This window comes from Thermobia domestica, chromosome 11, assembly GCF_964235325.1.
Source record: "Thermobia domestica chromosome 11, izTheDome1.hap1.1, whole genome shotgun sequence".
NCBI classification, from domain to species: Eukaryota; Metazoa; Arthropoda; class Insecta; order Zygentoma; family Lepismatidae; genus Thermobia; species Thermobia domestica.
Genome location: NC_137464.1, coordinates 53,835,992 through 53,863,930, shown reverse-complemented (window position 1 = coordinate 53,863,930; position 27,939 = coordinate 53,835,992). Strand labels below are relative to the sequence as shown.

Sequence of the window (27,939 nt, the reverse complement as noted above, 5' to 3'; positions counted from 1 at the left end):
TTCTATTTCGTTATCTTTTGCAGAAAGCGGACGGCGTACCCTATCCGCAATGTACACTACCCAGACAACATTGGCCTCCATATGGAAGTGCTAATCGCCAAGCAGAATCTCCGTTTGTGTACCCATCAACCATGGACACTCAGGCAAAAGTAGTCACCCCATCTACTCCTCAGCAAGTACAGAAGAAACAACAAGCGGTGGTGTCACAGCAGCACCATATGGCTCCGCCACGAGTAAGTGCAGTGGAATTTGCTGCCCCATTGGACGAAGACGTAACGGCAGAAACGCCGTTAATGGTTACAAAGCGAGAAAGTACTGTGTAGTTTGTGACAAAAGTGTGTGCATGTTAGTACTTTTTTTTGAGTGTGTAAGTAACGTGTGTGTATATAAAACGAAGAAAGAAAAAAAGAGTTGAAAAACGTGATGTGGGTGGTGGTGTGTTCTTCTTTCATGAAATAAAAAGAAAAAAGTTTTATCAAGTGCCCTTTTTTTAAACATACGACAAAAAAAACATGTGAAAAAATAAGACAAGTTTACGATACATACAGTACATGACATGGAATTAACTAGTGTTTTAAATTCTTTTTTTAAAAAGTGTTTAGAAAAAAAGAAATTGGAGACATTTCTTATAAAGTTAATGGTTTGTGGTGAAAAATAAACAAAGTGAAGAATGCATTTGTTGAAGAAAAATGAGTGAAAAATATTACGGTGTGAAAAAAGTGACAAAAAATATTTTATATTATTGAATGGCAGAGTGATCTGTTCTTGTTTTCATTATTAAAAACTTAGTAAATAAATTGTAAATATTAAAACAAAGAAACAAAAGACCTACCGTGAATAAATTAAGCAACGAATTGGCGAATAAGGACGCATGTTGTTCGTCTTTTTTTTTCGTATTAAACAAAGAAAAAACGTTATTATTACTCAATAAATTATCTAAAACATTTACAAACTACAAACAAAACTGTCAATATCGGTGAATTCTTTTGTTGTTTCAAAACTAATTATTGAAGGCGATAAAAAGAAAAGTGACTTTAACACGAAAGAACTACTACTATAATTAAAAAGAAAGAGTGTTTCTTTTTTTGTAAAGAACGCATTCCACTTATCTCTTGATGTATCTTGAAATTCTGTTGTTATCTCACAAGTCTATATTTCTATTGATTCGAATAGACATTGACATAACCTAGAGAAAAAAAAACAAAATAAAACGTGGTTTTTATTATTATTAATGTGAGAAAAACAAAAATTTACAGGTGACACAATGAAGTGAGAAATTTTCTCTTGTTTTCGTTTCTTCCTTTTCTGTTCGAGAAGTGAGATCCTTTTCTTCTTCTACTATTACAATCACCAGTTCGAATGTTAATGAACAAACATTTTATAAGGAAACAAAAACAATGAGAAAGGCCAGAAAGTGTTTGTAACCCCGTCCTATTGGTAATTTAATCCCTTTTCCACACAATCGTTTTGTTTTGGCCGTGCCCAATAATGATGTTCATGATGATAATGATAAAAGTTTGCTCAGAAGATTACCAACAACACAAAGTACTCTAACTAAGAAGGAAAGAAATACAAGTGTGTGTGTGTCTTTTCATTTGTATTGATGCCATTTTTTTTGCAAGGTGCCTCTGCCGAATTATCTCAAGTTGTTTGGTTATTTCTCAAGATTTGATCTCTACTTTCGTGTTTACACCCCCCCATATATCCAGTACAGCGGTTTCCGGTTGCCACTTCGTGGAGAGAAAAGATCACATATCTAAAAGGTAAGTTTTAATATCATTCTAATTGTCGCATATTATTAAGCCATTACCAAGTCTACTCTAAATACACAATTTCTAATACACAAGATGATTCAAAACAACACCGACAACATTTTGGAGGTGATTTCTGACACCAAGATAAGACGAAGAGTTTAGACCAACCTGGGTGTGCAAATGCTTCCTTTCGGAGTTATAGCCTGTTGAAAAAAAAAAAAAAAAAAAAAAAACCGAAAAAGAAAGAAAGAAAGAAAAAATGAACTTTAAAGATCCATAGCTCCAATATTATGGGCCCTACCGTAGTCGAGTTAAGACTTCACTTAGGAACTAGTATGGGCCCTATCCAAAACATGTTTCAGAACCCTGCGATATTTCTGCAATAATTTTTATAGAGGTAATTGGTGACTACTTCAAATTATATGCCCGTAACCAAACTCCCTCCATAAAAATACGGTAGGATTCTGAGCGTAAGTACGGTAGGATTCTGAAACATGTATTTTTGAACAGCGCACATATTAGTTCCTAAGTGAACTCTTAACCCGATTACGATATGTCTCATAGTTTTGGAGCAATGGACCTTTAGAGTTCATTTTTTTCATGTTTTCGGTAGCCTATAACTCCGAAAGGAAACATTTGTGCACTCAGATTGATTTGTACTTTTTGTCTTAACTTATTTTGCTGTCGGGAATTACCTCCCAAACGCTATTGGAGTTGTTTTGAAACACCTTGGATAATAAAACAGAATCACGTAACAGTTTCAACACAGTAACTGTATCTTCATCAGACTTCCACTCCTTCTGTAGGTACTAATACCAATAAGGTATACGAGTATGTCCATCTGGAAGGACGTAATATCGTTAAGGTCCTATGAGCACTAACATGCTACTAAAAGGAAGGACTAGAGAAGGTGTCTGATAAAGGCACAGTTATTGTATTGAAACTGCTGCGTGGTTGTGTTTATTTTCATATAATCTTGCTCAATATGTTGCTGTGTTTAGGTTGATGATATGAAAAGAAAGCCTGATGGAGTACTTACACATCTACAGGTTGGTTTCAAACTATTCTCACACACAAACAGATATTTGCTTAGAACTTTTTTTTTAAAATATTTATAAGCCATACCAGGTGTGTATTTGTCAAGTGTTCAAAAATACTATAATATATAAAGCACGTTATAAATTGCTGAACAAAGCAATTTATTTTAAAAATAAGAACTTTGTAACAGTTACGCCAACTAACCGAACATATTGGTTTCATCAAACACTAAAAACAAGAGAGAGTTATATCTAAATATAACGTCATAAATATAACAGGATCGCAGAAACTGGTTACGTACGCTGATTGGCTGGTCAGAACGGATCAGCTTTCAGAACCAGTTTCTGGGATTCTGTTATATTTAGATGCAACTCCCTCTTCTTTTTTTTTCAGTGTTTGATGAAGTCAATATGTTCAGTTAGTTGACAAAACTGTTACACAGTTATTATTTTTGAAATAAATATTGCTTTGATCAGAGATTTGTGGTTTCTAGTTTAAGTTATTTAGGATAGCAAAGACAATATAACCAGTTAGTTAACAAGTGGTGAATCTTTCCTGCAGTAGTCAGGCCTTTAGTATGATGCTAAACATACGTCAAAATGACTCTGCATAAGGCGGTATATCTCTATCACAAAGGAAATATTACTAAAATTGTATTTTAAAAAATGTCGCAAAATTTAGTAAAACTATTTGATTTTCAGTTTAGTAATTAATTTCGCCAAACTACAAAAGTCAATAAGGTATACAATTATGTTCTTCGGAAAGTACATAACGTCGTTGAAGTCCTATGTGCAACAACTTGTTACTAAAATGCATGTGTATGTTCAGTGATAAATGATTAATGAAAAGTAGTTCTGTCGTCATGGATAATATAATACCAGCAAATTCACACACCGGGGGGCCGCGGTGGCTCAGTGGTAGAACTTTTAACTCTGGTACATGGGGTTTTTGGTTCGACACCAGCTCGCACCAAGTGAGTTTTGTGGTAGACAAATACCATATCCGTGGGTTTTCTCGGGATTTTCCCGTTTCCTCCCACTTTCTTCATTCCACCATTTCATTCATTCCTCATCAAGTCATCATTATCATCGTCTCCTTTAGCCTAGCCTGCATAACCGTGGCACGTAAAACTTTCAGATTTCATTTCAGCAAATTCACAAATAAACCAACCTACTAAGCTTAAAACCAAACCTAAAGAAGTATATACGGAATGTATCTTACTGATTATATGGTCATAATGTCTTTAATGCTGAACAGTCCAGCAAAAACGTATTTAAATTTTGTAAAAGTGAAGGAACAGCAACAACAAAGGACAAAATATATACTTGAGTTTAAAGTACATCATATTCAATTTCAATTAATTTTCATGTTTTTTTTTTTTTTTCAAATATTTCATCACAACATAAATACTAAAATATATATATATATATATATAAAAGATTAGAAAGAAAAAAGCGTAGAATAAGATTTGAAGGAAAAGAGAACATAGAAAGAAAGTGAAAGGGAAAAAGTCATTAAGAATAAGAATTGAAGATCAAGAGTCAAAAGCTGATAAGAAGGTTCTCAGCATCTTTCGTGAGCTATTCTTTTGCTCTTTTTCTTCATTTTCTTTCTTTCTTTCTTTTTTTACTCCTTTCGGTCTAAAACGTTGTTTTTTTAAAGGGTCCTGACTCAAGAATTGAACCAATATCTCTAAGAGATTGTGTGTGCATCCTTTCCCAGTGACTATTTTCCTTGATAGTTTTACTTTCAGCTTCAAAATGGGGGTAGAGAAGTGAAACAGCAAGATCGGTAGTTGTAAGGGTGCACTCCCCCTTGAAAAAAAAAAGTCTTCAGGAAAAGATATGTTCGTTCAAGAACTCCCACTCTCTCTCTCTCTCTCTCTCTTTTGAGTCCCAAACCTTCTTTTATTCGTGTTCTTCGTATTTCATCTTGTCTGATTTTTTTACTCTTTCCTCATCCAAAAGACCCCTTTCCTTTCAAGCTTTTTTCGTATCTTTTCGTTTCTTTCCCCCAACATCCCACTCTCCTTTGCACGCCTAGAACCCCGTACCAAGTATTATGGAACGCTTGGAAAAACTATAAGGAATAGAGAGCGTGCATTTTCTCTACGCCTTACACTCCCATAGCAGGCACTCATGATGGGTATTAATCTTGTGCACGACGCCATTGTTGTGACGCATGAATTCCAGCGGGCTTCGCTGCTTGCAACAGTCCAGGGTCGAGTCGAGTTTTCTTGCCTTGCTTTGCCTCCAGGAAACGGAGTTAGCAGAAATTCATCATTTTTCTCTTTTCGTGTCTATGTGTTTGTGAGTTTAGTTTGTGTTGTGTGTGTGTGTGACCTCTTCTCTTTTCCCTTTTCGTCCATCGTTTGGGGAAAATGTGTTCTGGATATTTCTGTGCAGAAAAAAGAAAGAAAGAAACACACAAAAACATGCCTTAGAATACAGATGGAGAGATTAACATTGCAGATAGCTACATATCACTAGCTGGATTTTTTCTTAGTTTAAAACTCTTATTTGTTAAAGAAAAGATATCCATTTTCAATTCTTATAAGTTTAATAAGAAAAAGCGGAATTTAAACTTATTTAAGAACCGAAATATACACATTTCCGTTAAACCTTGTGAAAGTATCATATTCATAACTCATGTATGTGTCTCTTAATGCCAAGAGATTAAAGCTTGCACTCTCACTACATGTGGTCCAGGGTTCGATTCTAAGTTCACATACTTTATGGCTTGAACAGTAAGAACCCAACTTTAATCAGTACGAAAGCGTTTCGTCTTACATCAGTGCTAAAAGAGAGTCTAACTCCCACTTATAAATGAAGTTATATTCTATTCTATACAGATTATTATAACTTTGTGAAATATACATTTTGTGTTCGATACAGATGAGTCGTTGAACACTGCTTACAAAACCTTACCAAATATTTCGTGCTTGCTGGTAATACAAATGAATATCTTACTTTAAATTACAGAATCTCCGGTTCATTTTCAAAATGAGGGTAAATGCAGGTAAAATTAGGTTAATTAATATTTGCAAACAGTTTGCTGTATTACTCTCTTAGGTGCTTTTTGTGTTATGTTTACTGAAAAAAATATACAGGTAATTACTCATATATGACAAAGGAGTTCCTGATTAATATTAGACAGTTCCTTTCAATTTAAAGCAAAGAGGAAGAAGATACTTATGTTTAGCATTGTGAAAGCGATACAGACGATTTGTCATACAAAAACAAAAGGTGGTCCTCACTAACAATGCCAAAATGATACACTGATTACTTCAAGGTGACCAGAATTTTTACTTGCAAAAACGGGACACATACGAATCGGCGACGCGGGGGGTGGGGGGTTAATATGTGACTTCCAGATTGTATTTTGGGACTCAACAGTGTTTGCAATCTATAAAATACACAAGTAAGAATGTTAACACAGCATCTCTAACTTAAGTACTACCCAACAATACTTTTAACTACTTGAACACAGAAATCGAACCCAATTCCCACTTGAACCACAGAACACTCAATTCTCATTTGAACATTCAGAAGTTCTGAACCTTCCCAATGAGTGTTGATACAGAAAAGTGTAGAATTTGCATTGACCATTTATATTTTGAGTAATAATTACGGGACACCTGGGTCAATTTTGCTTAAAACGGGACATTTAGGCGTCCCGTTTGAGAATCAGAGAAAAACGGGACAACGGTTGTAAAAAAGGGACTGTCCCGGCTAAAACGGGACGTCTGGTCACCTTGGATTACTTATATACCCGTAGCCTCCTTCAGCTACTATGTGTAACGTTAAATTTATGTTACATTCCAGCCCACAGTTGGCGTAATTTTTAGCTATATCAACACGATCAAATTGCATTAAATAAGACACATCACCTTGTGTTATCATTACCTTTTATTCCTTTTCACTTAACTTCATTAATAATAATAATTTGCCTTGTTAGTTGTCATATCAACTTCTGAATAAACAACTATCTGTTGTACGTTAACTAAGATCATAGATTATACACATAAAATCAACATATATCATCAGTTATTATGATTAAATCTTATTTCTTTATATTTTTGAATCAACAACAATGTAATCTTTTCTTCTTCTTCTTCTTTTACACAACATATTTGTGCAGTTTTATGCACCGTTGCTCAAAACTAAGATATAAAAATAGAAGAAATTCACAAAATAAATATAGATATCGTTGCATATGGGTAATTGAAATTTCACTATGTGGTAACCTTGCAGTTAGAACCATTAGAGTTGCTCTAAGAATCCATCAAGCGGTTACTTCGATTGTTACGCTAACAAGTGGTACTAGCGTCAAAGTATATTAACTTTAAGTGCCAAATATTTGATGGATTTGTATATCTTCTCTGCGGTTCTTTATCTGCGATGTTGCCACATAGTGCAATTAGCGTCTCCAGACGAGGACCTGAAAGGTGTACTATTATATATATATATATATATATATATATATATATATATATATATATATATATATATATATATAGTGGCGGATCCAGGATATGTTCAAGGGAGGGGCTAAACCATAGTTTGCCGCTTTATCCAGTGTAAAACAGGATTGAAGTTCATTTTATCCAGCGTATACCTGAAAGTCAAGGGGGAATATGGCCCCTAAAGCCCCTTTTCGTTCCGCCACTATATATATATATATATATATATATATATATATATATATATATATATATATATATAAACTAACTAATGAACCTGAATAGCATTGTCAAGTAATTCCTCGCATTTAAAAATATATAAATTACATAGGTGACTCTTTACATAATAAAAGATCAAAATAACCTATCAATATTTGTTTCTAGGGACTTTATTAACTAACTAAGAATGTAAAAATTGGGCCGCATTTCATAAAACTAGCATACATACGAAACTATTGAACATGTAGATCCGAAATAAAGGAGAACATAAGGAAATTATCGTCAAGTATCTAGTGAAATTGAAATTTGATATTTCCTATTAGTTGGACAGATTAAAATGTGCTACTATTTAAATATTTAATATGAAGTTTGAATTCAATTGATTGGCAGACTTTCTGCGGGGAAACTTCTTATGGAAGTCTCTTTTATAATAAGGTTTCTCTTTCAACCGATTCTTTGAGTATCATTTGTTTTGGAGCCAGAGATTTTATGAAAAAAAGATAAAAAAATGGACATAGTAATTTGTTACAAAGTTTTGGTGCCTAAGTGTGATTATAAGAAAAAAAAAAACTAAAACCTCGAGACTGTAATCAAGATGAACTATTAATATGTTTTCCTTTTGAAAATGATTTGTGCTAAGGGACGAAGGTGATATAACCAAATTGGATTTTTAATTGCAAAAAAAAATCATAGTTTAAGCACCTATTTTCAAATTAATGACTAATTACTTTTGTAATATAATGAGGAACCGGGAACGGGGATGATCTTTGTGGTCTTGGCAACTGCCAAGAGTGGAAACGGAAGGAATTGAGACATCGACTTAAAGCGCATTAGCAATGTGCCGCAGAAATAACTTTGGACTTGAATTGAGAAGGTATCGTTTGTTCATGTATGTCTCATTTGTTAACATATGTAAAATTTAAAAAAAAAAAAACAGTCTGAGATTTTAGTTTTGGTCCCCAAGCGAAAAAAAAAGGTTGTGGCATGTAACTTAAGAAGTATGTACATAGTATTATAAAAGATAAACCACATAACAAAAATCATGACATCAATCGAAAAATCGGCAACGCTATTTTTTTGGTTAATAAACTACAGGCATAAGAAAAATTGCTAAAGAATTATTTTTCAGCTTATGCCAAAAACATCCTTGAAGTGATATCCCAAGTACAAATATGCAAGTAACGCACATATCAGTTTCACAAACAGCCGCAAGAAACTACCACACAATATTTTGTATCTCATCGCTGACAAACAATTCAGTTAAGGTTATCTGTACTCAATCACAAAAAGTATGGTCCTATTATAAAAAAAAGAAAGAAAAAAATAATAAAAATAAACAATCAAAACTTTTTACCTTTAATCAGTCTGGTAAGAAAAATGCTAATTTTGTAGTAACAAGCAAACAACTACCGTTTCCTTCCAGCGTGATACATCCAATAGTGTATTTAGGGAAAAACTATAATTCAAAACACAAATTAAAAATACCATAATGAAATATTTAACAGTAACACAGCTATCCGTTACATTTGTTTTTGCCACCCAATTTTGCATCAACGAAAAAAAATCACAAAAAACGTTTCCTTGGAAGAATTAAGTATCCCACTGGCTTTGAAAACACAAACACACTATGAAGCAATTCAGTTTCTAACTTTCCCCAGAGGTTATGTTCACTGCAATATCTCAAAATTAGCAACAAGCAAAAATAAAAACACACTTCCACACACGAGGAAACAAAACACAATAAACACTAGTTTAACAACACTTCAGTTCATTTTAACTGTAACTAATTCCATTTTTCTTTTTTAATTATTATAACAAATTCAAACAACTGCAAACAGCGTCCACTAACACAGCTCCAAAATTAATCCCACCACAAAATATAAACTAACAGTTATTTACTTTTTTTTTTTTTTTTTTTCAAAATTTCGGTCGCAGTGGTAACCTAACTTTCTCATCCTGTCTTTGCAATACGAGGTACTTTATTAGAATTTAACATTAATAACAATAACACCTCTCTCATTCCTACTGCTAATCATTTTTGGTCTATGCTGTTATAAAAAGATTATTTTGCAAAATAATAATAATAATAATAATAATAATAATAATAATAATAATAATAATATTATTAATAATAATAATAATAATAATAATAATAATAATAATAATAATAATAATAATAATAATAATAATAATAATAATAATAATAATAATAATAAAAGACACACACTAAAAGATGTTATTCAGATTATGTACACCTTCAGTGGGTGAGTGTTTTGGAGGCAAAGATTTTATGAAAAAAAAATGGATATGCTAATGTGTTACAATGTTTTGCTGGTTAAGTGTGATTATTACAAAAAAAAAAAATCTTGACACTGTAATCAAGATGAACTATTAATATGTTTTCTTTTTGAAAATGGCTTGTTCTAACGGACACAGGTGATATAACTCAGTGGGACTTTTAATTGAAAACAAAAAAATCATAAGGTAGGTGCAGGTAACTTCGCAGTGATAAGGGTGTTGTATTTTTTATGGCCTTAATTTTCATGAAACACAAAGAACAAGACTTGTGCGTTGCAGAATAGCCTTTTCTGCCTGTAGAAAAAAAATGTGGCAATGTGAATTACTTATATTTCGTACACAAGGTAAAATAAAAAAGTGATACAAAATGGCGTATTTGCTAACACGTACAGGTAATTACGCCAAGTCTAGGATACTACTAGAAAAATGCAATAAATTTTGCAACTGCTTATGTCTTATACGAACTCAAATATTTTTCACAACATGGCTGAAGCAAAAATAGAGAATAACCAAAATGAAAGATGAAGATATAAAGATAAAACGTTAAATTAATGATAATCCCCAAAACTGAAACGAAGTTCCAAAATCAAAAGTTCTCGTCTATGAGAAGATAAACAAACAGTGTCATTGCTACTTGACTTAAAAAAAAAAATACTTCGACATTACATGGAACATGTGAGGCAAATGAAAATATCTTTGTCTTCTGTAGTCAGTCCTGTTCAAGCCCTGGCGTATTTCGCTGTACCATGCTTGGTATCGATTTAGTAGCCATGAAATCACAATTACTGAAATTACACTTACAAATCAAAGTGTTCCTAGACGGACACGAAATAATAACGTCCTGACGTACATTCCTGTAAACAATCGGCTATGTTCTGAGTTAACACGGAACTAATAACGGATTCTTACCTCTATTGAAATAATAACGTCCTTCCACAGAACCTTTCCTTAGCAAACAACACTACACGGCGTAGTGGTCACAGCTTTTTCTTCCGGAGTATTCAAATCGGATTTGTCCAAGACCGTGGCAAATATTGAAGGTGCATTTTAGCGGATTTCGTCGAAAACGTCCCAGCACTGAATACATGGCGTATTTGGCTGCACTGGCGTATATACTTGCAGTTATCTTAGTTACCAAATTTCAAGTTAGTGACTGCTTAATTTTATAATACAATGAGGAACCAGGAACGGGAATGATGATTGTGGATTTGGCAACTGCCAAGAGTGGAAACGGAGGGAACAGAGACATCGACAGTTATGTGAGGCAGAACTAACTTTGGACTTAAGTTGAGAGGATTTCATTTGCTCATGTAAGTCTCATTCGTTAACATATGTAAAATTTGGTTAAAAAAACAGTCTGAGCTTTCAGTTTTGGTCTCCAAGCGAAAATAGGTTGTGGCATGTAACTTAGAGAATATGTACTGTACATAGTATTATTAATATCCTCTTGTAAAAATTAGAATATTCTTTATGTTAATAAAATTGTAATTAAGCATTCAGAGGTAAAACGGTTCTTTTACTTAAGTTCTACAAATCAGAGAATAAATCCTACTTCTTATGCTTAGTTCTGACAGGTTGGGACAGTGTTACCTAATAAAATAATATTATTGAGATACAACTACCAAAACAAGACACTAAACTTTCATTTTTATTAATCGCATTTTCTTAGTTTTTCTTTGTTTAACTCTGATACATACAACATGCTGAGAGATGTACTAGTTCTTAAATAGGGTTCAATATTTTGAAGTGATTCAATTCTTGAAACAAGCCACTTACTGGGAATCATGCTGATAGTTACTTCTTGTTGCGTATCGTGTAAGAAATTCCATGCAAGTTATGGCTATAAAAGATATTCATGTTTAACAGTGCCAAAATTATTTTTCACTTACAACCTTATATAATAAAAGTAGCAGTGGGTCATCGAATTTCATGATATCGAAATCACCATTCATGCTTTTTTACTCATATCTTCAGCACTGGAATTAAAAGGAAGGTGTTTAACTTTGAAATCGAGTAAAATGAAGAGTACTCCAAATGATTTAATGTTGTAGTTAAGTGAGTTAAGAGTTTACTAGAGGTCTTAGGTGAAGAGTTAGTAAACGTTAGTCAGATCAAGCTAAGATTGATCACTTTATGAGAAAAAAAGCATTCCTTATTAGGGAGGAATTTAACCTATAAATAAAGAAATATTTTCAGATTGCTATGATTCAAAAATGTCAGAATACTTTTAAAGAAAACTTACTCGGTAATGAAATGTTCTTAGATGATAAATGAGCAGTTGAATTGAATATATATTTGTCTGATAGCGTGTAGCACTCTGTTTGCCCTTATGATAGTCACGATGAGACGTCGAATTCAGTATATATAACAATAGAAACGTTGGAGAGCAATACTACACCATGATCACAGCATAGTATATCATAATACACAAAGATTGGTCGGAGCAAGATTTACGGAACGAACATTCCACGACAGCGTACCACATGTGTTCAATAAGATTGAGACCGAGGTTCTTTGGGAGCCAGACAAACATCTTCAGGCAAACATCATATGAAATAATCATTCTACCAGTAAGCCATAATTCGGGAGCAATGGGCTGAATTATTCTCTTGGTGTAGATACAGGATGCTGAGGTTAAAAATAGTGAACATAATCTGTTAGCAAGTTCTTGTTACATACGCCGGTCAAGTGCGAGAGGTTTCATTTTATCCAACGTGAAGAATCTCCATAGGGCAATATCACCACTACTGGCCTCAGCTGTTCCCTGCTGGCAAGAGCAAGCAATTTCTTTATTATTTGATAGGCTACGCTCTCGTACCTGGTGATTGGCGTGTGCCAACTGGTACTTCGACATATCTGTCAAGGAGACCTTTCTCCACGCTTCGAGCATTCAATGGTGGTGTTTATTTGCCTATATAAATCATTGAAACTTATTACCAGGGTAATGGAACGTTTGTTTCTGTACTCCATGGTGAGACGATGGTTCTGGATGATATGGCTGCTCACACATCGTTGTTGCCCAGAATTGAATTGACGAGAGTTCTCCTGCACTGTGGCCCGCCTATCTATTCTTACCATCCGAGCCAGAGGAGGGTGACACCTGTAATTAATACGTCATACACCACGATAGTTGACCATGTTGGCGGTAATTTTAATTGAACCGGCGTACTCACGGTATTTCTTGATGCAATGGCCCTTGGAAAGCACACTAACTGCACAAGTTTAGAGATGAGGTGATAATTACGCATCGCCCCACCCATCTGACCGCAATCAAAAATTCACTGAGGTTTTGTGTATTAGTCATCCTGTGACTAACTCTTGTTCCAACAGAACGTACAAGAATTAACGTTCTCGCTGTTAAACTGCGCCCCCACCCACCATGCTACATTCGTCGAGCATAGAGCAAATTTTCCAGAAGCCAGCAGTCTCTAATTCAATTGCTCATGTCTGTGCATACTCATTAAAACGAATATCTAATTGTAAATGAGTCAGAAGAAAAGGAAGGGACAAAAAAAGCTAGGCACTGAAACGGTTAAAACGGAGAAAGTGAGTATGACGTGAAGGAGATAGTAACGAAAACCGAATAGTAATTTATTATACTGTAAGAGAGAATGGAGTAAATTATTTATGCTGAATAATAACATCCAAAATAAGTAGAGAAAAAGCTAGAAAGAAGTAACTGATTAGGAAGCTGCTGTAGAAGAAACTATTCTAATCAAGTTACTTTTAAAATCCTAGATGCTTTGAGGTTAGTGAACATTCGCAATGGCAATGAAATTATTAATAGTCATAAATAAAGTAGTCTAAAGTTTATTTAAATAATATAAACCTCGTTGAATTTTTTTTACTATCATAATTTTAACTATATTATAATCTTCTTACTAGTCTGTTGGGTTGTCAACAAGAACAGAGTGTAGCTTTAAAAAGATACTATTAAACAGTGAAGCAAATAAATAAATAAATAAATAAAATGTGATGTGCACTGAAATTGGCTTATTTTAGATCGCCGTTTCGTCTCGTAGTGGTAAAATCTCGAAATACCTAACTATTTCGAAGACATGCTTGGAAAATAAAATTCCTCTACTTATCTTTATTAATATTAACGTAATTTGATACTGTAATAAAAAAATAATACCAGAGTTTTCCAAACCCCTACAGATGAATAATACGGTAATTAAATACCAATTATTTCTTGTATACAAGCTGTAGAATTAACTTCAACTCCTAATAAATTTGCTTTTCAACTTTTATTTTATAATTTTCATATGAGTAAATACAGTGACTATGTTTGATAAAGTAGTTCTACATCTGCTGATGGATGTACGTTTTTGATGAACATAATATGCTGTTTGATACGTGTTCACAAATACAAGTTTATATATATATATCTCAATTTCCAAATAAAATAATAAAAACATATTGTGAGTATTCCATCAATTCATACGGCATTACACAAATGCGCTACTAATTGTATTACCGGTGTTCTAGTAGGTATTTTCTACACATTCATTACTAGTACATAATTATTTTAACCAATTCACATCATGCAGGTACTGGTACATGCATTGTCAAAGAAATACTACACTAATCTTCAGATCCTTGTACATGCATTACTAAAAAACGAAATATTACTAAGATAAGACTTGGGAGATAATCTAATATAACCTGTAATTAGAATTTCTAAAGTTTTACTGTACTATGTAGAACAAACACGAACGATCGCATTGTAATTTCGAAGTATCATTAGATCAAATATGCAATCCATTTACAAGACTTAATTAAAGAAAAATGCGAATAGATTTAGTATATAGCAGGGTGAGTTTTACTATATTTCAACCCAGAAAATAACTTTGATAATACATGATATTCTGCAATGGCCAAGACGTGTTTATATATGTGAATTAATTTTTATATGTTAGTCAGCATTTCCGAAAATTATTTATTTTGTTGTAGCTAATACATTTGTGTAGTGAATCTAGGTATCAGCCAATCCCCTATCGAGAGAGGTGAGCTGAAGTTTCTTAAGCACTGATCATATTGAAGGCCATGTCACTCGTAAAATATGTTATTCCACTGAAGACGAATTAAAGTTTTACTTCAATGAGCTAACTATATGGCTAAATCTAGTTTATCTTTTTCACAGCAATCACTGGGAAAATACAAATCAGGTTAAATCCTGATCCAAAATTCCTTTAATCAGACCGCAGCCAATATATTTGTGTTTAACTTACTTTTTCCAAACGAATTCCACTTAAATACAATTCAGTATATACTTAAATCACTTTCCTTAATCTTTTAAGTAATTATTGATTTCGAAAGCAGCTTAAAACTTGAAAAAATACCTAATTTGGTCCTGACTAAATCATATTGGTTCAGCCTTTATAAAATTTCCATTTTGTACAAACTCTCAAACTCAACTAACCTCACCCCTGCCAAGTGAACTTTGTGGTGGACAAACACCCTGTGCGTGGGTTTCCTCGGGGTTTCCCGTTTTCTCCCACTTTCTTCATCCCACCATTTCATTCATTACTCATCATCACCGTCTCCTTTAGAATAACCGGCATAACCGTGGGACGTAAAACCAAAGATTTCATTTCATTTTTTCAACTAACCTTATATTATTGCTTTACTATATATTAGAGTTTGGGGTTTACACGGTGCTATCCATGGAAACGTGTGTATTAAACATGTGATTTTGTAATCATGGTCGAGTCTAGGTAATTCGTTTAAATAATCATTCCTTCTGCTTATTAAAATATAAGTTAGAAATAGACTTAATTATCTGACTTTAGAAATATTTCTAGAAATATCAAAATTTACATAGACTACTAACTTTACCTCTTCATATTCATACGCTCAGACGGGCCGTCGTGGATCAGTGCTAGAGCGTTCAACTCTGGTGCTCGGAGTCCCACGTTCGATCCCAGTTCGTGCCAAGTAAACTTTGTGGTGAACAAACGCCGTGTGCGTGGTTTTTCTCGGGGTTCTCCGTTTCCTTCCACTTTCTTCATTTACTATTTCATTCATTATTTCATCATCACGTTTCCTTTAGCCTAGTCGGCATAATCGTGGGACAGAGAACTCCAAGATTTCATACATGCATTACTTAATGACGTATGACGCAAACTACTCATATAGGTAGCATCATTGCGAAATATTTTAAACTAATAACATATAACAATCCAATAAATAACAATATATAGCAAAACAGGAAATAAACCATAAAATAACGAAAAAGTATTGTGGTGAATGAATTCAAAATTTGGTTCGCCACAACGGTATTATTCTCCTTTCTTTGTTTTCTAGTGTAGGAGATGCGGTTGTGGTACTTGAATTCAAAAATAGATAATTTCGCTGAAAAAAAGATGATAAGAATAAAAGAAGTGTATTGGCTGAGTACAGTTAATATAATTGAAAACCATTGTTTCCACTACTCATTTCGGTGACTATAAGGCTAGCTAGTTTCTTCTTTGCTTGCAAATGTCTTGAAATAATATTTATCCTATCTATTTGCCAAGCTTCCAGAAACACCTCACCAGGCATAATTAGGAAATATAACACAAATAGGAAACAAAAATTTTAAACAATAGTTAGTTAGGGTCTATATTATAGGTATTACTTCAATAATTGTATAGTAAAAGTGAGGCAAAGCTCGGGAAAAGTTAGTCGGGGTGGTACAACTTTGATTCAAATCCACTGTCTCTAAAATACGAAGCAAGAAAGTTTCCATTCCCACTAATGCACGCACTATTGACGTAATACTTGAATGATTGGTTTGATTTAGTTTAACGTCCCAGGCTAAAGGAGATGTGGACATACTGATTATAGTATAATCCGAACCACTTTGATTGTTCAACTGTACTCCAACCGAGAATCGAACCCGGGACCACGCAAATCGTTTTCAAGCGTGCTAGCCAATACTGATAATACTTGAATGAATCAAAAGACAAGTTTTAATCAAATTATGTATCTTTTGCATGTTTATTACGGTATGTCAATTACAACACTGGATTTGACATTTGTAAACGCAGATACGTTACGCTTATTCTCGCTGGTGTTTGAATAAATATCGAAACCCATAATTTCTAAACTTATTGTACCGTGTTAACAATGAGATGACACCACTACGTCCGCCTCTTTTTTTCCCGTTCTCCTTGGAGATCTGCTTAAACTGAGTGAATTGGAAATAGTTACGGTAGACAGGATCTAGCTTTTGAACTGGCTGACAGGCATTGTTTCTTGGGAACCAGGGAATCATCAATCTCTATCAGAATATTTTTCATGCAAATGAGATGTCAATCTATATGAAATAAAATGTGTAATAGAATTTCTATATCAATTCAATACCAGTGGTTTGCATTACAACAATGACAATAAAGGAACTGTATTAAACAATTCCAATGCAACAAGAAAACTTAGGGAAACGTATTAACTTGTTTAAAGTACAACATACAAATGACAGGATTTTCAGGTTGATATTTGAAATGTTGATACAGGAAGATTATTTTGATTTATAGGATATGAAAAGATCACGCGATTTTACAAATGAAAATTATCTACCGTATTTACTTGAACCGAATATGCCGTCGCATCCAATATGCACCCGAATTTGCAATAACTTAAAATAAGAAAACATACTGACGTACGCAATGTACACAAGAAACATTTTTTTTTTTTTTACAGTAAGTTCATATATCTTGTTATAAGTTTTGACTGCGCTCAAGTGACACTTGTTTTTTTTTTTTTTTTTCAAGTTTATCGATACAATAGCTTAGAATACGCATATATAATATTTACTTGATGTTACAAGTTTATCGCATATGATAAATTTGAGTTCCTTGTGTCAACATGGTTAGCTAGAGACCAGGGTTTAATTCCTGATTGAATTACATCGATTTAAGTAATTCGGATCCCACTATAGTTTCTAGGTTCCTGTCTCATATACTCCCGGACTTGAAACAAGACACTAGACCCCAAACCAAAGAAAGAATTATATAATAGATTTTGAATGCTCATGTTTTATATATGAATACCAGATATTTATCGTATACGTACAAATGTTTGTAGGGTGCACATGCAACTTTCATAGAGTGCGCGCTGTATAATTTATTTTGAACAAGGTGTTATACATAGATTTTTAACGCACATATAACATTCATAGTATACAATTTACATTTCTGCGTACAATAAGTTTGTAATGCGCAAGTGCAATATTTATTTAAACCGTAGAATTATCTTACTAATTGACAAATGTCTTCATGAGTTTCAACGAGAAACGTTGATTAGAAAATAGTAGTTTGTTGTCTTGCGCATGGTATTTTGTTTACAAGTGGTTAAGTATTGCAGATAAACATTGGGTTTTAAGGCAACATATTTTATTTTATTTTTGTACTAGAATTTAATACGGCATTAATTAAATTACGCACTTTAATTTTGATGGGATATTTACATGAAATAGTATTCATTACACTCGAGTAAACACGAGATTTACCTACAGGGAGAACATTATAATTCTGCATTAAAATAAAACTGAATAGCGTGTAACTGTTGTGTTTGTTAATACAGAATCTTCAAGTGAGGAATGAAAGTTTGAAGCTTTGTTCTGACCACACTACTAATTAAATTACGAATGGTGACTTCCATAGGAGAAAAAGGAAATTTTGGTATGTTGTGGTTTGCAGAATTAAAGTTATTAGATTCCGGAGCGGAGAAATTTCTAAATAACATATGGAACATCTCCTCTTTCTTTTATCGTTCAAGGAAAATGAATAGGCCCAACTGGCGAATTTTAGGCGTTGAAAATCCACGAATTCGAAGTTATACACGGAATAGCCCTAAAGTCAATATGTGATGCAGATTTCTGTGGACCATATTATACTGGCTAACAAATTTTAAACAATTTTTGATAACATGGAAAGCAAGTATTGGTTTTTATAGTTAATTTGGATCCAATGAAATTTACGTATAAACTTGGCTTATTACAGAGACCATACAAAGACCATTAAGTAATGATTTTATATTCTTTTCCTTGATCTCTAGACATAAACACAGTTCAACACTAACACAAAATGTTAAGTATGATTATAATGTTATAAATTTATATATAATATAGGAAGTTCACACATAGTTGAAACATAGTGGAACATAACTGAAATGACTGCAGGAGTTCAAATATCTATATGATATTTTACTCTTTTTTTTCCTTCGTGTGTTGTAAGGTTTTACTTCTGCAGAAACCAACAATAATCTTCCATCAACTCTGGATCCCATCTTTCTTGGTAGCGTTCTTCCATCGCCCGAATGTCCTTGTGAAATCTCTGCTCTTGCTTATTACTGTTGTCGCCTAACTTTTCTGACAAGAAGTTCATATGTGAATGAAGAAACTTAATTTTCGACATCCCAAATTTTTGTAATTTTCCAGAAGGTTCTTCTCTAATAACTGCCAGTGCTCCACCTTATGGTTTCAAAGGAAATCTTTTACCACAGACAGGAAAGGCATCCATACTGCGAGTTACTTAGCCGAAAATCTGGTTTCAAAATGTGCTCCACTGAACAGTTTTCAGATTTCTGGCCCCTCGAAATTTTCCTCTTTTGAATTAGCATCATGAAGTTTCGGAAAAAATTCGCATCAAGTATTTGAAATCTTCTCCTTCCTTATCCATTGCTTTGACGAAATTTTTCGTTAGACTGAGTTTAATGTATATGGCAACAATTAAATAGACATCCCATAACATTCCTTGTATCAGACCTCCCTCTTTATTAATTCCACCATTTAATTCATTTCTCATAATCACCGTCTCTTTTAGCCTAACCGGCATAATCGTGGGACGTAAAACTTAAGATTTCATTTCATTTTCCTTGTATCAGAACTTGGGTTGTTAGGCATCGTTAATAAGGTCTATGCTTAACATTTTCGGGCAACTTCACATTTTGCGCTGATATTCAGCGAATATAACAAACAGTTTTGGGATAGAAGAATTTCGGGTCGTAGAGGACATAAATTTTTATTGCATGATCACCAGAGTTAAACCTTGTGATAGCACGGTGCCATAAGATATATGAGAAAAATCTAACTAATCTCGATGCCCTGAGGGGAAATACCAATAATGCTATTGCGAATATCCCGGTCGAGCACCATCAACGCAAAATTTTCGATTTCAGAAAAGTACTAGAACAGTGTTTGGACATGAATGGTGTAAATGAACTTAATAGCTTTAATGTTACTGAGTTTTAGTTTCTTGCAATACTTAGTTGACTCACTTTAAAGTAAATTTGATTAAACATGTAATCTGTGTATACTTTTACATTTTGCTTACTTTTCGGAACATAATTATGATAACTATATTATTTCAAGAAGATAGAAATGAGTCCGAAATCCTAGTGGCTCAGTTATAGTGCGTTTGAATCTAAGCGTCAAAGTAGTTGTAGAAATATTTTTGGTTATAATAAACCTAAAAATTTATTTCGTAGGAAGGAAAAATACTTTAAATATGCATTAAATTTAACAAAGTATAGTTATTATTAATTGCAACAGTTTAAAGTTTGTGCAAAATTGAATTGTTTTAGGAAATATAACTAGAGCTGCATATAAGATAACTAGAACTCAGGATTTTCTTATTATTAGTCAGTATATTATTTAGTAATTTGAGCCATACCTTTCCGCTTTTCTATCTAATCAAGTATTAACCATGTACTTGCATTGCTTCCTCTTTATGATTTAAAAATATATCATATATACCAATCTAAAATTATACACATCAAGCAAAAATGTTAGTCTAGTTCCGTCAACTGTCCAATCAAGCAAACAGAGGACCTCGTAGTTAAACAACTAGCGTACACACCTTTGCTGTGGGTGTCCCGGCGGGAGTCGATTTCCGGCATCAGCTCATGTGGTTCGAATTCCACGTTAATCTGTAGGTCTATGTCTCATCTAGCCTTGCGGCTGAAAGAGACTCTAAACTGAAAATCAAATTAAATGAGCATGAAGCAAACAATATAACATATGCTCCATTAGTGGACAGGTGACTTTATATGTGCGTGAAATGTTATTTATTATTTATTTGTTCTCATTATAATAGACGTTGAATTGATCGCACACAGTACTGGTATTATAAGGTGAGTATGTCAGTATCGCACAATTCACACGTGTTTAAGTTTTACACAATAGCAGCAGAAATTACTCGAAAGAAATTCAGAAGAAACGACTAATTGCTTTGAAAACAGCGGAAGAGAAGAATGAGGAAAATCAAATAATGAAATGAGATAAGGTTTAAACAAGAAAATAAATACTTGATAATAGTTTAAAATTGTAAAATAAATTGGTTGGCACATCACCTGAGTAGAAGTGTCATTAATCTAAAAATGACACAGAAAATATTGCAAAATGAAGACAAGAATAAGACTAAAATTAATGGAAATATTAATGAGAGGATTATTTACGTCAAAAGGGATGCAAGGCATTGCAGCCATGCCTAAGTTTAGAGAGGCATTGTAGTTCATTGAAGCTTCTTCAGACCATGGCAAAAGATCTGACAATAGTGACAATACTTCGAAGACATAAATCCTTCCTGTATTAACATAGAATTCTACAATGTCATCAGTATAAAGCATCAATGTTTTCTCAGCCTTTTGATATGCAAGCTAATCTGACATTAAATAAATAATAATGTGTAATAGTGTGAAGAAAATTAAGATAGCATTTCAACAGGATGTAGAATTATTAGATGTATACGATTTTCAGATGATATGGCGCTTGTTACAGAATCCGAAGAGAAAATCAATAAAATGTTAGAAAACTTGAGGAATTGAATACTATGGAGTAAGAGTAAATGTTAGAAAGACAAAAGCCATGGTGATTGGATCCAAGGGGTCGGTGTCAAATACAGAAGTGGTAGGAGGGAAAATAACAAGTGATTAGTTTTTTAAAGCAATGAATGCAAGCAAAAATAGGAATGGCAAAATAAGCCTATATTTTGGACATACAGAATACTAAAACTGTCACACAATCAACTTAGGGACCCCAAAAACTACGAATCCAACTTTAATATCGGTCATTTTCAATTATTTTTACATGTTACTCCCCCCTTAGAAGTATTAATGATTATTAATAAGAACTGAATTTGGATTTAAACGGTATCAAAAGTAGGGGAGACTTGAACAAGATGGGACACTTTTCAAATAAGAATTTATTTAAAAGACACAAATGTAATAATAAGAAAGGTAACAGATGCATTCAAATGTATGGTGCTTCTGCTTCACGAATGTAAAGTCCAAGTGGCATGCCGCAATACTAAACATTATTTTTTGTAAAGAAAGAAAAAAGCTTGTGATTGTCCCGTCTTAAGAAATAGTGCGCATAAGTTGGGACAAGGCAGTTCCAAAGATGGGACATCCTGTAGCTTATAAAAGTTGTAACGTAGGTTTTGTTGTGAACTTATAAACTGTTTATTACAAGCACAAGTCACTACCATAGATTACTGTAAATTTGATATCAAGTCAAATTCAGTTGCAAATACACAATATTTTGAGCAATTAGATAATTATGATAGTAATATCAATATCTGGAATACAAAGAAAATGACGCAAAGAGAAACACAAAGAAAATTAGGCTAGATATGAAGATACAATTACAGAACACAAAAGTGTAGCGACTGTGCGACACACTTCATCATAACTAGTTTATTGTGATTATTATTAGCATGGAACGATTCATAGTTAGGCACTACATTAACCGGTATCTTTCACTAATGTACCTTATATAAACCTTAATCCCTGAATTAAGATCACAATCGTCAACACTGTTCACTCCTAATCATTGCACTCCGCACAATAATACAAACCATGGGTTGCAGCTTAACATAATTCATGAGCCCATCTCTTACAACCCATACACTGAATCCAGCCTACAGTTGAAGTGGAATATGGATTTCCGTACACCAAACAATATCATTCCTTTTTGTTCTTGAAGTATATATATATAAGGTTTAAATATTTATATATTTATATTTATTTATATTTATTTATATTTATTTAAGTATTTATATATAAGGTTTAAATGGACAAACGAAACTCAAGATGAATCTTATGCTGTGAACGGACAGTCCATATTGATATGTCATTCTCTTACAACTTTTACTCGATGGAGCTCAACATTGATATAGGAAGTTATAAGAAAATTTCTAAGACAAAAAGTTCTGTTAGAGAAACAATGTTGGGAATAAAATATAAAGGTAACCAATTAAGTTATGTCGGTTTTTGTTGAAGTCTGTGTTCAATTGGAACTCACACCGCGAGTTAAATGCGAATGGAAATAATGTGAAAGTCAGTTGTTGGTGTGGGTATATCCAACATACTACCTGGTTGTGGCAGTTCCGTTACACCGTGAAACTTGTTTAAGGACAGGTTAAACATAGGGACCTCTACAAAGCGTCATAAGGGCGTGTATTCTGTAAGAGCTCAAACTGTAGTCTAAATTCGCTGAAGCGGGACGATGATATGCCAGGCTTTGGTGACTGTCTCGTGAGTACGCAGACAGTGCAGCGTGAAATTAATAAGTTTAAAGATGATGACGAATTACTCGTAGACGCACTATGAGCCAGAAGACCAACTCATGTATAAAATGATTATCTTCAGGCAGGAATTGAGTCAAATAGTAGGCAAACGTGTGTGGAACAGGAACTACAATTAAGTGTGAACGCCATTCGGCAGCACCTCCATCAACTTGGGAAGCACTACAAGTCCCACATGATTTGACTCCAAGCCAGAAGACAACACGAGTAGACAACTGTGTTTCTTTGCTGGCTCGTCTGAAGAAGGAGCCATTTCTGGACAGGATGTTGACATGGGATGACAAGTGGGTTCTGTACAAAACTCCATGGCGCCGTCATCAATGTGTCAGCATTCTATGAACCGGTCCCAAAACAGCCGAAACCAGCACTGCACCAGAACATGGTCCTCCTGTGTGTTTGGTTGACTGCTCGCGGCATCGTGCATCTGGAACTGCTACCATCTGGTCAGAGTATCAATGCAAGTATGTAATGTCAACAGTTGAGCAATATTCAAGAAAACCTCCAAAGTCTAGAGCCAGCACCTTTGAATAGCAAAGGGTTCCTCTTGTTACAGGATAACGCTAAGGCCCAAGTGGGTAGGATTACCCGGGACACCAATCTACGCCTAGGATGGGAAACACTATTCCATCCGCCATACTCCCTGGATATTCCATCGTCAGATTATCACCTGTTTGATTTCTTGGATTATCCTTGTACTATTTTTTGGACATTCACCTTAGAGGACGCCTGTTCAAACTCCTAGTAGAGGTGCAAAATGCATTTGATACTTTCTTCGCTTCACGGCCACGGCTTCACCGCAATGGAATCCATGGCCTTCCAGAACATTGACAAAAGTACGTCGATATTGATAGGGACTATTTTTGATCTTCCAGGGTACGTCTTAGGTGATATATCGATGTTCGAAGGTGGTGGGTGAAAAGGGACAGAACTTTCTTGGTTACCTTTATATATTCTTTGGATACTCAATCGATTTCTAGAACCCGCGTGTTACTAATTATGACTATTTTGCTCCTTTGATTGCGAAGATTGAAACTAGAAATGAACAATTACTACTATTTGCGTTTTGAATAGAGAGTCGAGAACAGAGGTGGAGCATACCCTTATAACGGCAAATTGTTTCCAAGAAAGAGGTGCTCGGTGTCTCTTGACATTTTTGCTTTAGTACTAGTTTAGGGATAGATTGAGAAACACAGTGCAATTTCTGTTTGTATAGCATAATTTGTAAGTCTAATAAAAAATGCGTTTTTTTTAAAAAAAATCGAATTATGGACGAACACCTAGTCTTCCGTTGTTGATTATGGAACGAAGTGTTTACTGATAATCCATTAACACTTGACAAGATATGAAGAACAATTGATATTCACACTCGATGCAAATTAATTGACATTTTCTTTTGTCTAGGTTGATAGTATTAAAATGGGACGCCCGCAGTAGTACGAAGCACATAGACGAAGGATAATATTTATTGCTTCTGGGTGCATTTGCGTGCCAAATAATACGTAATGCAGTTCACTTTAAGCCCTTCAGCTACTTCACAAAAATGATAACACTACCTTTCGAAGGTGATACGAATCAGCATATACTTTAGGATAAAAGTATAAAAGACTACGAAGTCTGCGTTTTAGATATCAAGAAGGACGTTTACATGTTTGGAAGCAATTTAAAATATATCTTTTCTACGGCAGCAGAATAACCATAGAGGGGACTTCCAAATTCTTGCACGAAAGAAACATACTTAAAGATCTCATTCGAAGATTAAACCCATTTTTTTAAGGGAATACGTTATAAATGTGTACTTCCGTAAAGTTATGTGAGAAAAGAGGGGAAATAACATACAAGATGCAGATCTCTCCAGTTTTTTTTTTTTTTTTTTTTTTTTTGCAATGTATTTAAAAGAGGAAAATTTTATCTTGTGCTTTATTTGAATAAACTTGGACCTTCCTGGCTGTGTAACACGTATGATTACGAAGCACATGGCTCTGGGTTCGATCCCAAATCATGTTAATTTAAGATGGATAACATCGTGATTGTTGGCTCTCTGAAGTTTCTCCAATTTTTTCCTCACAGTCTCCTTCCTCAATTGCTCCACAATCATTCACTTTCAGTGGGACGTTAAATTAAAGCTTATTTGCTGGTTCAATACTCGGTTGACAGATTGAGCTTTCAATAAACGTCCGAGTTGTGGATCTATGTAGGTTATATGAGACTTAGCTTTTCAAAGATAATTTAAAATCCATTATGACATGCAAGGTGTGATTAGAAAGTACGGATGATGTAGTTGCATAGTGTCATTAATCAACTAGTAAGCCCAGTAGGGGCCTAATCTTTTAATACAGTGAGTGTCAAGGTTGAACGAGTTGTGACATGTTAATTATCTTTCAGAGGCACAAGAATGAGGAAGTGTTACGAGTGTCTGTCGCGTGTTAACATTAAGTTTTGACCTAAGCTACAAAGAAAAGTGCCAAAGAAGCTCATGAAATGTCAAAATCAGTGTATGGCGATGTAGCAGTGTCATTGAAAACTCTTTACAAGTGATTTGAGCGATTCCAGAGCAGCAAGGAGTCGGTTAAAAACGAGCAATGATCGACACAGATGAAAGCGTTCACAAAATGACAGAAATGATTTGTTCAAACAGGCAACTGACTGACTATTCAAGAGCTTTCCGAAGAACTAAACATTTTGTATGAATCCTTGAAGAACATTTTTTACCACCGATTAGATGGGCAAATGGCTTCCTTCTTCACTACGAAAACGTGCCGTGCTACACCTTGCTTTTGATCGAGTTTCTGGCTGAAAAAATATCATTCTGAATGATCTTCTAAAAGAAGCCTTCCAGAAATGCATCCAGTCATGGATTCAACGTCATGGCGATAAATGCATTGCTAGCCAAGGACAATACTGTGAAAGAGATTAAATCAAATTCCATGTAAGCTTATTATTTTGTTTCGAATAAAATTATTCACCTGAAGGAGATTAAATCAATTTCATGTTAGCTTATTACTTTGTTTCTAATAAAATTATTCACCTGAAGGAGATTAAATCAATTTCATGTTAGCTTATTACTTTGTTTCTAATAAAATTATTCACCTGAAGGAGATTAAATCAAATTCCATGTAAGCTTATTACTTTGTTTCTAATAAAATTATTCACCTGAAGGAGATTAAATCAAATTCCATGTAAGCTTATTACTTTGTTTCTAATAAAATTATTCACCTGAAGGAGATTAAATCAAATTCCATGTAAGCTTATTATTTTGTTTCGAATAAAATTATTCACCGTAATTTTTGATCACACTTTGTATACTACTTACAACACAAGATAACATGAAGAACAAAATTGATCACTGATTACCATGATGAACGACTCCCTATATTCCTAATGGAAATTCAAATCGTTCCCACAATGCACAGTGGGCCAGAATCAGAATCTGACTGAAAAAAAAAAAGTAGTTTTGGCAACTACTTCTAATCTACATTCGAACAGCACAGTTGTGTTAAGTAATAAATAAGGTTTCTTGCTGCGTATCAGTAAACACGGATAACAGCATATAGTGGCGGCAGCAGCACTTCAAAATTGATAGTTCATTATCCGTTTTATAGCGCGCTGAATTGGGGTAGTATGGACGTAAGGTTTGCGGTTTAATTGCGCATGTGAAAAGGCAACGAACGATCACAAAATAAGCTATGATTAAAGGTACGTATATGTACTTGCTGGTTGACTAGTTTTGATTGATTGGTTTACGTTGCTGTTCTGTAGAAGCATTTCTAGAGAGTCGAAGTATTCACGTATTGAAGAACTGCTATTGGAAATTGAAATTGAGATTTAAAAAATGTACGTTCATGTCTGTATTGAGATCTTTCGTCATGGTGTAGTTTGATATATGTATTTCGAAATACAGTTGTGATCTACTGCCCGTTCTTGCCCGATTTTTATATTTATCGTCTTTTCAAAGTTAGGTGTAGCGAGCCGGATACGCTCTTCGTGACCTAATGGCCTCCAGTGAACGTCAAAGTCATTGTGAAACACTCGTTTGATATTATTATTATTATTATTATTATTATTATTATTATTATTATTATTATTATTATTATTATTATTATTATTATTATATGTAACAGCGTAACGATATGATTTTGAAGAAAGTAGTAACTCTATTTTAGTGTTTAATTTATTCTGTTGCTAGGGCAATTACATGCTTCATGATTTTCATATTGTAAAATTTTGCGACACAAACTATGGAACTGAGTGAAGCATCACTACTTCTCGAAACGTCGGTTGGGAACTACTGGATTAAATTAACAAGAGACCCAAATCCAGAGAGACAAAAGAACGCCGTTAGACTTATATTTTGTGCTTAAGGAATCTAGTCGGAGCAGGTACACCCTACTGCAAGAAAACCCATTCTTTATTTCAAATTAAAGTCCCACGAGTTATATTCTGAATGAGATTGGTTATTAACGAAAGAGTGAAATGTAGGAGAAAACGAGAGAAACCTGACAAAGCCCACAGATACAATGTTGTCCAATAAAATATCATATGGTTTAGGATCGAATGAAATACTTCTCGCAACAAAGGTCCGTATACAGATTCAACTTAACCC

At 34.0% G+C, this 27,939-nt stretch overlaps 1 protein-coding gene across 1 annotated transcript in view; it reads left to right on the top strand.

Moving 5' to 3' along the window:
- side-VII (sidestep VII transmembrane protein) overlaps window positions 1-27,939 on the top strand; it is a gene marked incomplete in the record, with an annotated part of 1,416,899 nt that overhangs the window by 1,252,476 nt on the left and 136,484 nt on the right. The window contains 1 exon segment of the mRNA XM_081730413.1: window positions 24-1,763. Within this exon segment, the coding sequence (XP_081586539.1) occupies window positions 24-323 (300 nt within the window).